At 37.4% G+C, this 16,132-nt stretch overlaps 1 protein-coding gene across 2 annotated transcripts in view; it reads right to left on the reverse strand.

The window, feature by feature from the left end:
- The window catches only part of PGAP1 (post-GPI attachment to proteins inositol deacylase 1), an 85,813-nt gene that overhangs the window by 54,928 nt on the left and 14,753 nt on the right, over positions 1-16,132 (reverse strand). For both annotated transcript variants that reach the window (XM_086719200.1, XM_086719199.1), the window contains exon 4: positions 2,758-2,929. In XM_086719200.1, the coding sequence (XP_086575326.1) occupies positions 2,758-2,929 (172 nt within the window). The remainder of the gene's footprint in view (positions 1-2,757; positions 2,930-16,132) is intronic.

Genomic DNA, 16,132 nt, shown 5'->3' on the forward strand with positions numbered 1-16,132 from the left:
GACAACAACAATCATTTTAGTCTTGAGACTCGATGCTGCTATGGAAAACTCTAAGGGTTAAGAGGGTTCTACTCAAGGTACTCCTGGGTGGCTCAGTTGGTTGAGTGTGTGACTCTTAATTTTGGCTCAGGTCACGATCTCACGGTTTGTGAGACTGAGGCTCACGTCGGGGTCCGTGCTGACAAGGTGGAGCCTGCTTGGGATTCTCTCTCCCTCTCTCTCTCTCTCTGCCCCCCCCACTCCCTACTTGTGTGTCCTCTTTCCCTTTCCTCTCTCTCAAAATAAATAAATAAATAAACTTAAAACAAAAAAAAAGTAACTCATTTAGTGTAAGTAACAAGTAGCTCAAAGGGAAGAATCTGCAATTTTTCCATTTTATCTATGGAAGATGAAAACAATACAGTGTCAAAAATTTGAGGCCAGGGCAGGGGAGTTCTCCTTTCCTTTCTGATTATCAGAACTTAATGTGTTTTTACCCTGGCATTTGATCCTATTGAGGGCTTCAAACATTTTGGAACAGCAAACTTCTCCCATTAAAGATCTCAGCAATATTTAATTAGAATATGACTAAGCAGACCCATTCCTAACATCTACAGGTCCTAGGACAAGAGGACCAAGGAACACATGCTATATGTGTATATATGTCTAAATATTTAACAGTAAAAATTCCAGCTAAGAAACTGTTAAATCAATTATCTCTGCCTATCTTGACAAATATACATCTTCCAAATAACCTGGAAGACCAAGTTCAAATAACAAGTTCCAGGACATCTTAGAGACGGACACTAGATGATGACAGCATAGGAAGAGCAGATCTCTAACCCATCACTGTACTATCCTCTCTTCCCATCTCAAATTTCATCCTGCATTACAAGGATGAAGGATACCCAAGCTCTATTTGTACCTCATGCAGAGCCATCCCTTAGCCACAACTCAAGTTTATATACCTGCCCTCAGAACAGATCCAGGTAAGAGGCTCACACAGGCCATGGAAAAGCCTGGAGGCGGGGTTACCTGGATCATGGTCCAAAAGTAAAGGCACAGCTGCAAATAGGGAAGCTGCTTGGCCTATATACTCCTTGCCTTGTGGTAAATGGCAGTGCCAGGGCAGGGACCCCTAAAGTGCAGAGCCCAGTGCACAGCTTCCATTCCCCTACTGAAGGGCAGTATTTCCATCAAGTATAAACAGGGAATGCACTTCTGGAGGTGATATGGGTCTCCTAAAAACCTCCTAAAAAATCTGCCACCCCTAGAACTTTTGTTTTTTCATTCTAATTTTGACTTAATGAAATATGAAATAAATACAGAATAAATAAGAAAGAGGGTTGCTAATTACTGGAAAGGCACCTAACATTAAGAATTACTTTCAGCCTGAACCTTTCAGAGACAGATCATCAGTAGCCTTCAAAAACAGTAAAATTGGACTCTTTTGAAAGCTCTTTCCTCAAAGAGTTTTTTAAGATGTATTCTGAGTAATTCTAACTTAACATACATGGCTCATTGACATAAAATGTAATAAAAAAGTTCTCAATTGTGATGACAAGTATTATTACTAGTCTATGCCTTTGAATTTTTTTCTAAACCTATAGGTCATTTGTAATTATTAGAATTAATAAAGCAAATTTAAGCAACTTCATTAAAACTAAAAATTTATACTGAAAGATTTCTACAAGCAAAGTTTTAAATGTAATAAGGGAAAAAATTAAACTTCACTGTAGGTACTGTTGCACCAGATATTCCAGCAAATAAATTACCCCTTGGCAATGTTATGTTAAAATGGGTACTTTGGTTTGGAGTCACTAAGGTATATTTCTCATTTTTATCACAATTAAGATAATGCAAATTTCGATAAGGTAAGAAGTGGCATAAATTTATTGCTCAGGAAAAAGAATTCTTTTTCAAAGACTTTCTTCTGTCATATAACATTTCAATAAACAGTGAAGATAACACTTCTTTAAAAAATATTTATTTATTTACCTTGAGAGAGAAAGCATGAGTGGGGGAGAGGTAGAGAAAGGGAGACAGAGAATCCTAAGCAGGCTCCATGCCCAGCACAGAGCTGGACACAGGGCTCGATCTCCTGACTGTGAGATCATGACCTTAGCCGAAATCAAGAGTGAGATTCTCAACCAACTGAGCCACCCAGGCACCCCAATACTAGACTTTTCTTTGAACATGCAGATAATAATGGTACCTATCTCACAAGACTGCTCTAAGTCTCAAGTGAAATAATAATACATCATGTAAAGTCCTTAATACAACACCCAAAATATAGCAAAGTATAGTAATAAGTATTAGGAATTCTATCGCAAATTCTAAATTTGTTTAAAAATTTATTTAAAATTTACATGGTGACCTATTTATTTTAAAACAAGGCATTTCTACTGTTTTACTTAAAATATAAGCTTATTTTGAATAGAATACTGTAAGAGTTAACAAAACACAGGAAGTTTAACAAACATACTTTAAGAGAGTCATCTCTAAGAGTAACTAAACTGAAGCCCAAGTGTCTAGGGATTATAAGATACATGTTCTCCACAGTAAGATGCTACTGACAGAGAAAACAAAACTTCCAATTATTAGCCTAAGCTGAAAGTCACAAAGAAAGATGCTCAGAAATGGAGGTGTTAATTTGAAACTGAGCTGCTTCACACATGGATAAATCTATAGCACACTCTAAAGAAAGTAGGAGCAAGGATTTGTTTAATCCTGAACAATAATGAGGAGGTCAGTTAGTGTTTATCTAATAGTACTTACCTGTTATGAAACGATCCAATGGCAACACAGGAGCAACATGAGGTGTAGCTTGTGTAATAAGAAGATTTATCAGATCTTGTTTAAAATTCTTCAATGTAAGCAATGCTCTTGCAACAAGGCCACCCATAGAGTGACCAATTATTGCCACACTTTTTGGAGCAAATTCTTGACCCTATAAAAAAAAAAAAAAATCACCAAGGCATAATGAAGGCTTATCATAACAAAAATTCCAAATACTTACCTGTCTATATGAGCAATTTTATAGAAAAAAAGAAAATTAAACTACTTACATAAACTTGCATAAGATACAGAAATATATTTTCATTTACTTATAATTGGTATATGCTACCATTTTGTATCCTGCCTAATATTTTTAATGGCCATGCTTTGGTTTTCTGAACCAAAATCAGAACTCTTCGTCTACCATATCATGTCTTACCATTTGTTACATTGGATGTAAAAGGTGTAATTATATTTGGTTTATTCCAATATTAGATTTTATAGCACAGAAGTCAGATCATTTGAAACTGAAAACATCACAAAAATTCAGAACAATTATGGTTGCCATAACAATATGATACCTCATCATATTGATATATCTTATCAAGTTACTTCTCTATTGTGCACCTGGGTTGAAAAAGAAACCAGCATTCCAAAATATTTATTCACTGACAATTACATATTTTATTTTTAAAATAAGCATTGCTTTTACAAAAATCTTTTGTCTCCATATAGTATCCTTAGTTTCACTGCCAAACTTTTGCTTATCACTCTCCACACTAATCCTTCATCTATGCCTTCTCTCATAACTATGAATAAATCGGGCTTTTTACAGAAAAGAATTAACATAGTAAGCCTGAGACTGTTATCTTATAATGGACTGCATATAAGTTGGCTCTGGGATACAGTCTGGAACCTTAGATTCCTGGATTTTCCCATAATTTCCTAAATGGAAGAATGGCTCACTATGCTGAAACTGTTTTGCAAATAATACAGTTTATACTGCATACCTGCTGTCCTTCTGGTTGGGATTTTAGTACACGGTAGGCACAGGGTCTCTACATGACCAGCCCCCAGTAAATACTATGGGCACTGAACTTCTCATGAGCTTCTCTCACAGACAACACTTCACACATCACAATTCATTGCTGTATGAATTAAATGGATCCAGTGTAACTCCCCTTTAAGGACATTTGGAGGCTTGTACCTGGCTTCCTCTGGACTTCGCTCCATGCACCTTTTCTTTATTGGTTTTGCTCTGTATCCTTTCATTGTAATAAATCATAACCATGAATACAAGTACATGCTGAATCCTATGAATCGTTCTGGACAATTATCAAGCCTGGGGATGGTCTCGGTGATTCCCAACACAGAGCTGATCTTAAAAAAAAGCCAAACTCTCCATTTGTGCTCTGAAACCCATCCCCTTCTGCCTTCTCAAGTACATCACTCCAGCAATTCTACTTTTTTCTTGCATTGTTGTTTCTCGCTCTCTACCAGATCATTCTTGCTAGTATAAAAATATATTATTCTCCCTTAAAAAATAAAAACTACTCTTTTGACACCAACTTTACCCTGAGTGAGCACATCTTTCTCTACATCTCTATAGTGTAACTCACTAAAATCAACTGCCTATACAGTACTTGGTCTCCAATTTCTCAACTTCCATACACTCTTACACCCACTCCAATCACACTTTCACTTCAACACTCCTCCAAAATTATCAAGTCACCAAGGAATCTAATGGCCAATTCTCAATCCTCATCTTATATGAACTATCAACAGGATTTGACATAGATCACTTCCTCCTCTTTGAAATGATTTGTTCGGATTCCTTGACAACGTATTATCCTGGTTCTCCTCTTACCTCACTGGCTACTTCTTTTTAGTCTCCTGCTGTTTCCTTCTCATCTCCCCCATGTCTTTTTTTTTTTTTTTTTTAATGTTTACTTTACTTTTGAGAGACAGACAGAGACAGAGTGTGAGCAGGAAAGGGGCAGAGAGAGGGAGACACAGAATCCAAAGCAGGCTCCAGGCTCCTAGCTGTCAGCACAGAGCCCAGCACAGGACTTGAACTCATGAACAGATCATTACCTGAGCTAAAGTCAGATGCTTAACCAACCCAGGCACCCCACCCCCCATCTCAATAAGGTAATGACTCAGGCCTCAGTCCTTAGGTCTCTTCTTTCATATCTTGACTCCATAGTGATCTCATCCAATCTCATGGCTTTAAATACATCCATATACTGGCAAGCCTCAAGTTATTATCTCCAGACTGGACCTTTTTCTCTTGAACTCTAAACTTAAAATCCAATCGCATCCTAACTATACTTGGGATATCTAACATGCATCTTAAATCAAACCGGTCTAAAACTAAATTATTAATCTCCTCCAAATATATTCTTCTTACATTTTCCCCCATCTTAGATAATGGCATTTCAATCCTTCTAGTTGTTCAGCCAAAAACTCTGGGTCATTCTCAACTCTTTTTGTTTCACACTGCTCCTCCATATCTGATCTGCCAGCAAATCTTGTTTCCTTTAAGATTTATACCAATCTATTTCTTATCACCTCCAATGTTACCAACTTGATTTAAGCCACCATTATTCATGCCTGAATTACTGCAATGAGCCCCTAACTGGTCTCTTTACTTCTCTCACATCCCTTCATTTATCCTTGAAACCATCCACAGAATAATATCATTAAAACCTAAATCAGGACATGTCACTCCTTTGCTCAAAAATCTCAGCAGTGTCTTTCCCTATCATTTCAAATAAAAGGTAATATTCTTAAAATTGCCTACAAGGCTCTATCATTTGTCTCCCCCTGCCAAATTTTCCTTTATTAACTTATTCTATCTACTCCAGCCATACCAGTCTCCCTGTTTTTCTTCTAATACAGCTCACATGTGCTGGCCTCATATATTTTACTTGTTTCCTCTATCTGAAATACTTTCCTCCTAAATACCCTCATGCCCTCTAATTTATAATAAACTGTCTGCTTCTCAATAGAGATCTTTGCTGGGGACCCTTATTTGTAATTGTAGTCCTCTACCCTTTGCTCCCTATGTCCCTTTCCTGTTTTATTTTACTTTTTGGCATTTATCACTCTGTAAGATAGTATATATTTTTATTATTTATGTTTATTATCTGCCTCTCCTGACTAGAACATAAGGTCCATGAGGGCTTAGATTTCTGTTTTATTCACTGCTATAACTGCATGTAGATTCAGGTGCTGAATAAATGAGGTTTCCTCCATGTGTAATGTCCTCTCACTTTCTCACACTCAAATCCTGTCCATTCAACAAAATTCAGTTGTCTCGAATTCCTACAGTACCTGGTTGTAAAACGAATCTTATGTTCTAAAAGCCTCAATTTAAAAGCGAGTTTATTAGCTCTATTATAAATTTAATATGTAGTCATTAGGGAAAATATGAAAACAAAAATACAGAAGGGAAAAACTACCTAGCATAACACATTAAAGATACACTTATTTATTGTGAATGACATTTATGGAGATAAATCTCATTCTGTAAAAACATATTTATCTTACCCAATATATATCAAATACTTAAAAGGTCCTGCACCTAATTTCGCTTGTCTCCTATATTATCCAGTACAGATTTAAGCTTAAAAAACACTTGCTATTGAAGTAACTTTAAAATGCTAACGCAAAGAACCATGAAGTCTAAATTTCATTCTCAAGATGCATAAGAATATCATACTGCTTGAATTTTACTATAGCTATATAGTTAAGTCTTCAAATTAGGCAGTGCAAGTTCTCCAACATTGCTCTTTTTCAAGACAGTTTGGCTTTTTTTGGGTACTTTGCATTTCCACATAAGTTTGTAAATTTTTACAAAAACACCTCCTGGTATTTTCATTTGTATTGCATTAACTCTGCTGCTTAATTTGGAGAGAATTTATCTCTTAATTTTAAGTCTTCTAATCCTTAAAGTTGGTTCATTTATTTGGATTCCTTTCCCTCAGCAAGTTTTACAGTTTGCAGTGTACAGATATTGTATATCTCCCATTAAATTTATCCATAAGAATTGTATTTTTATATTATTGAAAATGCACTTTAAAATTTCCCCTTCCATTTGTTCAGTGATTTTTGAATACTGACCATTTGCCCTGAGAAATTGTTAAATTCACTCATGAATTATAATTCTCTGTAAATTCCTTTAAATGTTTCTGTATATTTGTATCATCTTTAAATGTTTCTGTATATTTGTATCATCTTGTGATCACATCTTATTTATCTCATCCAATAAACACCTTTATCAGATACAGAAACAGTTCTTAACCTAATAGCTTGTTTCCTCCTGTAATGCATAATACTTAATTTCCTTGGGTTGAGAAAGTTTGCATCTGTTCCTAATGCACTGAATTTTGTGGGTTTTCCTTAAATCATGAATGGGTACTGAATGTAACCAAATGATTTTCTTCATCTATTAAGATGATCCTACGATGAATTACACTGATTGATACTTAAATATTAAACCAACTTTGCATTCTTGGGATAAATCCTATCTAGTCATATTATAGTTTAAGATATTGCTGGATTTCATAGCCTAATTTTTTGTTGAGAATTTTACATCTATGTTCATGAGGAATACTCTCTATTTTTTTTCCAAACAATATTAACTTCTGATTTTGATAAGGTTTGCATGTTTCTTAAAATGAACTATAAGTATTATCTCTTCCTCTATTTTCTCAGCTTGTATGAGATGGGATTATTTCTTTCTTAAATGTGTCATGGATTTTACCACTGAAGTCATTTAACTCTAGGGTTTTCTTGGCAATAAGATTTTTAGTTATAAATATAAAAAATGTTAAACATATAGGGCTAGTCAGAGATTCTTTCTCTTGTGTCTGTTTTGTAATTTGTTTCAAGAGATTTGAGAATTTCAACCAAGTTGTCAAATTTATTGGTGTAATGTTGTTCATAATAATCCTTTAATAGCTTCTTACTATCTGTAGGCTCTGTAGAGATGTCCCTTCTTTCATTCCCAGTATTGTTAATTTGTATTCTTTTTTTTCATCAGTCTAGATAAGGGTTTACCAATTCTTAGATCTCTTAGAAGAATAAGCCATTGGTATAATTTTTCCCCCTTTGTCTATTTTCTGTTTCCTTGATTTCTATTCCCTATTGTTTCCTTCCTTTTGAGTTTTACTTTGTTCTTTCTATAGTTTAGGTTGAAAGGTTGGATCACTGTTTTTAAACCTTGTTCTTTTCTAACATAAGCATTTAAGACTAGAGTATTTCTTCTAACCACTACTTTAATTTTATAAATTCTGATGTATTTTCATTTTAATTAGGTTCAAAACATCTTCAAATTTCACCTGTTAGTTTCTTTTTGACCTGAGTTGTCTAAAAGTAATCTCTAAATATTTGCTGATTTTCCAGATATGTTTTTGTTAATTTTAAATTTAATTCTGCTATGTTCAGAAAATATACCCTGTATGATTTGAATCCTTTGAAATTTACATTGACTTATTTCATGGCCTAGCATATGAAATTTTTTGTAAATGTTCCTTTTGCATTTAAAGATAACATAGCTAGTGGGGTAGCTAAGATGACAGCATAGTAGGAGGACCTTAAGCTTGTCTCGTCCCTCGAATACAACTAGATAACTATCAAATCATTCCGAATACCCAAGAAATCGACCTGAGGACTGACAGAACAAACTGCACAATAGAGGGAGAAATGAGGCCACATTTAGGAAGGAAGAAAGATAGGAAGTACAGAAACATGGTTTGGGGGAGAAAGCAATTGCTGGTGCTACAGAGAGAAGGGAGCCCTGGTCCTGGAGCAAGGCAAGAGAGGATGGAGCATACAGGGATACACACAAGGAGAACACTGGAGCCACTGGCTGAGAAAACGAGAGGGGCTGACTTTCATGAGTTTTGCAAGTTAGCAGGGCTCAAAGACCAAGTTTTAAAGGTCTGCAGGCTTGGCTGGGAGAGACCCCTGAATGCACTGCCATAAACCTGGAAAGAAGGCAAACAACCCCAGGGTAGAAGACACGATCTACAGATCACTTAAGGCACAGTGGGAGAAACTATTCGTTCTTCTAGGAGTGCATCTGTGGGAGGGGGCATTCAGAGAGATGCCTCTCTGGGGACAAAACAGCTGGCCGGTGCCATTTCCTTCCCCTGCCCCTCATATAGGCACAGAGACACCTGCTAAGGGCAGCTAAATCGGACACTGGCTGTTTAGCCTGCTTTGCTCCTAATCCCATATCCCTGTGCTCTGTGCACAACTGCCCTTCTAAGTCAAACCTGTACCTATCCCAGCACAGTGAAACTCTACCTCAAAAGACCAGCACAGGCCACTGCCACAGCACATCCCTGAAGTCTGATGTTTCAAAAGTCAGCAGGCTTGGCTGGGATAGAGCCCAAAGTGCACTGCGCTTGTCTAGGCAGGCAAGCAACCCGAGGCAGACAGCATGAAAAACACCTGGGAAAAACAAGGGGAAATTGTTTGTCCTTCAGAGTGCTTCCCTGAGAGCACAGCAAGCGCAGGAGAGGGGTCTCCAGGGACAAAGGAGCTGGCTGGTACCATTTCCCTTTCCCTCCCCCCACTTAGCATAAGCACAGAACCACCTATAGTAAACAGCACAGCACCAACACTGGCTGCCTAACCTGCTTACACCAACACGCGCCCGGTACCAGCAGAGTGGGCCCATTCCCCAAAGATCAGCACAAACCCGACACATATGAGGTCTACCAACCAGAGAGTTCTGCAAGGCTTCAGTACTTGTGGAAGTAGTACCAGGTCTGATTCAATAAACAGATCAGAACACACCTAGTTAAAACTTACCACACTCTGGCCAAGGTCCAAAAACTGCCCACTGCAAGCAAGGAGAGCCTCTGTAGACCACTGGCCTGAAGGAAAGAGCAGCCAAAACACAGCAGCAGTATGCAGGCAGCACACACCAGAAACATTCCCTGAAGCGCCAGGCCCTGCACACTAAATGACCTCTCCCCCATAAAGCCATTACTCTCATGAGCAGGAAAAACAACAGGCTTTTCCAACACAGAGAAGACCGAGACTTAGACAAAATGCCAAGATGGAGGAAATCATACCAAAGGAAAGAACAAGAAAAGATCGCATGGTCAGAGATCTAATCAAAACAGACATAAGTAGTATGCCTGATGGAGACCTTAAAGCAATGATCATAAGGACATTCACTGGCTTGAGAAAAGCATAGAAGACATCAGAGTGACGCTGGCTGCTAAGATAAAAGAATTAAAAAAACAATCAGAAGTGAAAACGGCAATAACTGAAATTTGAAACAGACTGGATAATACTAATCCACAAGAATAGAAGCAGAGGAATGAATAAGTGATATAGAAGACAGAATAACGGAACATAATGAAGCTGAACAAAAGAGAGAAAGAATTATGGATCACAAGAATAGACTTAGGGAACTCCATTACTCCATTAAATGTAGTAACATTTGTATCATAGGAGTTCCAGAAGGAGAGAGAGAGAGAGAGAGAGAGAGACACGGAGGGAGGGAGGGAGAGGGGGAGGGAGGGAGGGGGAGAGAGGAGAGAGAGAGAGAGAGAGAGAGAGAGAGAGAGAGAGAGAGAGAGAGAAAGGAGAAGATTTATTTGAGGAAATACAGCTGAAAACCTCCCTAATCTGGGGAAGGAAACACACATCCGAATCCAGGAGGCACAGGGAACTCCCATTAAAATCAGGCAAACATCAAGACATACTGTAGTTAAATTTGCAAAAATAGTGATAAAGAAAAAGTCCTAAAAGCAGCAAGACAGAAGAAGTCCCTAACTTTACAAGGGAAAACCCATAAAGCTAGCTGCAGACCTCTCCACAGAAACTTGGCAGGCCAGATGGGAGTGGTATAATTTATTCAATGTGCTGAATGGGAAAAATCTGTAGCCAAGAATACTCTACCCAGCGAGGCTATCATTCACAACAGGAGACAAAGGATTGCCCAAATAAAAACTAAAGGAGTCCATGACCACTAACTCAGCATTGCAAGAAATATTAAAAGGGATTCTTTGAGTGGGAAGGAAAGACCAAGAGTGACAAAGAAGGAAGAGAAAATCTCCAGAAGTCACAACAAAACAAGTAATAAAATGGCACTAAATACATATCTATCAATAGTTACTCTGAATGTAAGTGGATTGAACACTTCAATCAAAAGATAGAGGGTGTCAGAATGGATAAAAACCTAAGACCCAGCTATATGCTGCCTACAAGAGACTCATTTTAGACCAAAAGACACCCACAGATTGAAAGTGAGGGGATGTAGAAATATTTATCATGCAAAGGAAGTCAAAAGAAAGACACTGTAGCAATACTTACATCAGACAAGCTAGATTTTATTTTATTATATTTTTTTTTTTTAATTTTTTTTTTTCAACGTTTATTTATTTTTGCGACAGAGAGAGACAGAGCATGAACGGGGGAGGGGCAGAGAGAGAGGGAGACACAGAATCGGAAACAGGGTCCAGGCTCTGAGCCATCAGCCCAGAGCCCGACGCGGGGCTCGAACTCACGGACCGCGAGATCGTGACCTGGCTGAAGTCGGACGTTTAACCGACTGCGCCACCCAGGCGCCCCTATTTTATTATATTTTTAATTTAAATTTTAGTTAACATACAGTACAATACTGGATTCAGGAGTAGAATTCAGTGATTCATCACTTATATACAACACTTAGTCCTCATCAAAACAAGTGACCTCCTTAGTACCCATCACTCATCTAGCCCATCTCCCACCGACCTCCCTCCACCAACCCAGTTTGTTCTCTATCATTAAGAGTCTCTCGTAGTTTGTTACCCTTTCTTCTCCTTTTCCACCCCCCTACCCATATGTTCATCTGTTTTGTTTCTTAAATTCCACATATGAATGAAATCATATGGAATTTGTCTTTCTCTGACTGACTTATTTCACTCAGCATAATACATTCTAACTCCAACCACGTCACTGCAAATGGCAAGATTTCATTCTTGTTGATGGCTTAGTAATATTCCAGGGTGTGTGTATGTGTGTCTGTGTGTATACACCATATCTTCTTTATCCATTTATCAGTTGATGGACATTTAGGCTCTCTCCATAGTTTGGCCATTGCTGATAATGCTTCTACAAACATTGGGGTGAACGTACCCCTTCAAATCTGTATTTTTGTATCCTTTGGGTAAATACCTAACAGTGCAATTGCTGGATCATATGGTAGTTCTATATTTACTTGTTTTGAGGAACTTCCATACTGTTCCCCAGAGTGGCTGCACAGTTTCACACAAGCTAGATTTTAAACCAAAGACTGTAATAAGAGATGAAGAAGGATACTATATCATGATAAAGGAGATTATCCAACAAAAAGATCTAATAACTATAAATATTTATGCCTTCAATACTGGAGTACCCAAATATATAAAACAATCAATAACAAACATAAAAGAACTCAAGATAATAATACAATAATACTAGGGGACTTTAACACCCCACTTACATCAATGGACAGATCATCTAGGCAGAAAAGCAACAAGGAAACAATGATTTTGAATGACACACTGATATAAAGAACTCACCAAACTCCACATCTGAAAAACAAATAATCCAATGAAGAAATGGGCAGAAGACACGAATAGACACTTTTCTAAAGAAGACATCCAGATGGCCAACAGACACATGAAAAGATGCTCAACATCACTCATCATCCAGGAAATACAAATCAAAGCCACACTGAGATACCACCTCACACTGGTCAGAGTGGCTAAAATGAACAAATCAGGAGACTATAGATGCTGGAGAGGATGTGGAGAGATGGGAACCCTCTTGCACCGTTGGTGGGAATGCAAACTGGTGCAGCCACTCTGGAAAACAGTGTGGAGGTTCCTCAAAAAATTAAAAATAGATCTGCCCTATGACCCAGCAATAGCACTGCTAAGAATTTACCCAAGGGATACAGGAGTGCTGATGCATAGGGGCACTTGTACCCCCCCAATGTTTATAGCAGCACTTTCAACAATAGCCAAATTGTGGAAAGAGCCTAAATGTCCATCAACTGACGAATGAATAAAGAAGATGTGGTTTATATATACAATGGAATACTACTTGGCAATGAGAAAGAATGAAATCTGGCCATTTGTAGCAATGTGGATGGAAATGGAGAGTATGATGCTAAGTGAAATAAATCAGGCAGAAAAAGACAGATATCATATGTTTTCACTCATATGTGGATCCTGAGAAACTTAACAGAAGTCCATGGGGGGAGCGGAAGGGGGGGGAAATGTTAAAGAGAGGGAAGGGGGCAAGCCATAAGAGACTCTTAAATACTGAGAACAAACAGGGTTGATGGGGGGTGGGGGAGAGGGGAAAGTGGGTGATGGGCATTGAGGAGGGCATCTGTTGGGATGAGCCCTGGGTGTTGTATGGAAACCAATCTGACAATAAATTATATTTAATATAAAAAAAGGCAAAAAATAAAATATTTACTGAGTCAAAAAAATAAATAAAATAAAATTAGGTTTAGTAAACATAAAAAAAAAAAAGAATGACACACTGAACCAGATGAACTTAACAGATATATTCAGAATATTTCATCCTAACACAGCAGAATAAACACTCTTTTCAAGTGCACATGGGACACTCTCCAGAATAGATCATATATTAGGTCACTAATCAGGCCTCAACAAGCACAAAAAGACAAATCATACCATGCATATTTTCTGACCACAATGCTATGAAACTGGAAGTAAACCACAACAAAAAATTTGGAAAGACCACAAATACATGGAGGTTAAACAACATGCTACTAAAGAACGAATGGATCAAACAGGAAATCAAAGAAGAAATTTTAAAAATAGATAGAAACAAATGAAAATGAGAACATAACGGTCTGAAACCTTTGTGATGAAGCAAAAGCATCACAAAGAGGAAAGTATATATCAACACAGGCCTACCTCAAGTAGCAAGAAAAATCTCAAATAAACAACCTAACTTTATACCTAAATGAGGTTGAAAGAGATAAATGAAGGCTAAAGACAGAAGGGAAATAGTAAAGATGAGAGCAGAAATAAATGACACAGGAACTAAAAAATGGTAGAACAGATTAATGAAACTGGGAGCTGGTTCTGTGAAAAAATTAATAAAATTGATAAATCTCTAGCAGACTTATCAAAAAGAAAAGAAAAAGGACCCCAATAAATAAATTCACGACTGAGAGAGATCATAAACAACACTACAAAAATACAATTATAAGAGAATATTATGGAAAAGTATATCCTAACAAATTGGACAACCTAGAAGAAATGGATAAACTCCTAGAAAATATAAATTACCAAAACTGAAAAAGGAATAAAAAACTTGAACAGACCGATAACCAGTAAAGAAAGTGAATCAGTAATCAAAAAACTCCCAACAAACAAAAGTTCAGGAATAGATGGCTTCACAGGCAAATTCTATCAAACATTTAAAGAAGAGGTAATACCCATTTTTCTCAAACAGTTCCAAAAAAAAAAAAAGAAATGGAAGGAAATCTTCCAAACTCATTCCAAAACCAGAAAGACTCCACTAAAAAAGAGAAAACTACAGGCCAATATCCCTGATGAACATGGATGCAAAAATTCTCAACAAAATACTAGGAAATTGAATCCAACAGTACATCAAAAGAATCATTCACCATGATCAAGTAGGATTTATTCCTGGGCTGCAAGGGTGGTTCAATATTCACAAATCAGTAAATATGAAACACCACATAATAAAATGAGACAAACCATATGATCCTTTCACTAGATTCAGAAAAAGCATTTGACAAAGTACAACATCCATTCATGTAAAACCCCTCAACATAATAAAAGCCATATACAAAAAACCCACAACTAGTATCATCCTCAATGGGGGAAAACTGAGAGCTTTTTCTCTTCAGTCAGAAACAAGACAGGGACGACCACACTCACCATTCTTATTTAACATAGTACTGGAAGTCCTAGCCACAGCATTCAGACAACAAAAAGAAATAAAAGGCATCCAAATCAGCAAGAAAGAAGTCAAATTTTCACCATTTGCAGATAACATGATACTTTGTGTAGAAAACCCAAAGATTCCAGCAAAAAACTGCTAGAGCTGATACACAAATTCAGTAAAGTTGCAGGATACAAAAACAACATACAGAAATCTGTTGCATTTCTATACATCAATAATGAAGCAGCAGAAAGAAAAATCAAGGAATCAGTCCCATTTACAACTGCACCAAAAACCGTAAGATAACCAGGAATAAACCTAACTAAAGGATAATGTACTCTGAAAACTATAAAACACTGATGAAAAGAATTGAAGATGAACAAAAAACATAAAATATTCCATGCTCATGGATTGGAAGAACAAATATTGTTAAAATGTCTATACTACCCAAAGCAATCTACACATTTAATACAATCCCTATCAACATACCCCCAAGCATTTTTGACAGCTAGAACAATCCTAAAATTTGTATGGAACCACAAAACACTCGAACAGCCAAAGCAAACTTGAAAAAGAAAAGAAAAGCTGGGGGCATTATAATTCCAGACTTCAAGCTATATCACAAACTGTAGTCATTAAGACAGTACTGGCACAAAAACAGACACATAGATCAAAGCAACAGAATAGATAACCCAGAAATGGACCTACAACTATATGGCCAACTAATCTTCAAGAAGGCAGAAAAAGGGGCGCCTGGGTGGCTCAGTTGGTTAAGCGTCTGACTTCGGCTCAGGTCATGATGTCACAGTTCGTGAGTTCGAGCCCCGTGTCGGGTTCTGACAGCTTGTGCTCTCTCTCTCTCACTCTCAAAAATAAATAAACATTAAAAAAAAATTTTTTTTTAAGGCAGAAAAAGTATCTAATGTAAAAAAGATAGTCTCTTCAACAAATAGTGTTCGGAAACCTGGATAGCAACATGCAAAAGAGTGATACTGGACCTCTTTCTTTCTTTCTTTTTAAATTTTTTCAATATTTACTTCTGAGAGAGAGAGACAGACAGAATGTGAGCAGGGGAGGTACAGAGAGAGAGGGAGACACAGAATCTGAAGCAGGCTCCAGGCCCTGAGCTGTCAGCACAGAGCCTGATGCAGGGCTTGAACTCACAGACTGCGAGCCATGACCTGAGCCAAAGTCAGACACTTAACTAACTGAGCCACCCAGGTGCCCCTGGACCACTGTTTTATACCATACACAAAAATAAATTCAAAATGGATAAAAGACCTAACATAAGACAGGAAGCCATCAAAATCCTAGAGGAAAACATAGATAGTAACCTCTTGGACATCAGCCATAACAACTTCATACTAGATACATCTCCTGAGGCAAGGGAACAAAAGCAAAAATAAACTAGGTATCACTTCACAGCAATCAG

Source organism: Puma concolor, chromosome C1, assembly GCF_028749965.1.
Source record: "Puma concolor isolate L17-30 chromosome C1, mPumCon1.1.hap2, whole genome shotgun sequence".
NCBI lineage: Eukaryota > Metazoa > Chordata > Mammalia > Carnivora > Felidae > Puma > Puma concolor.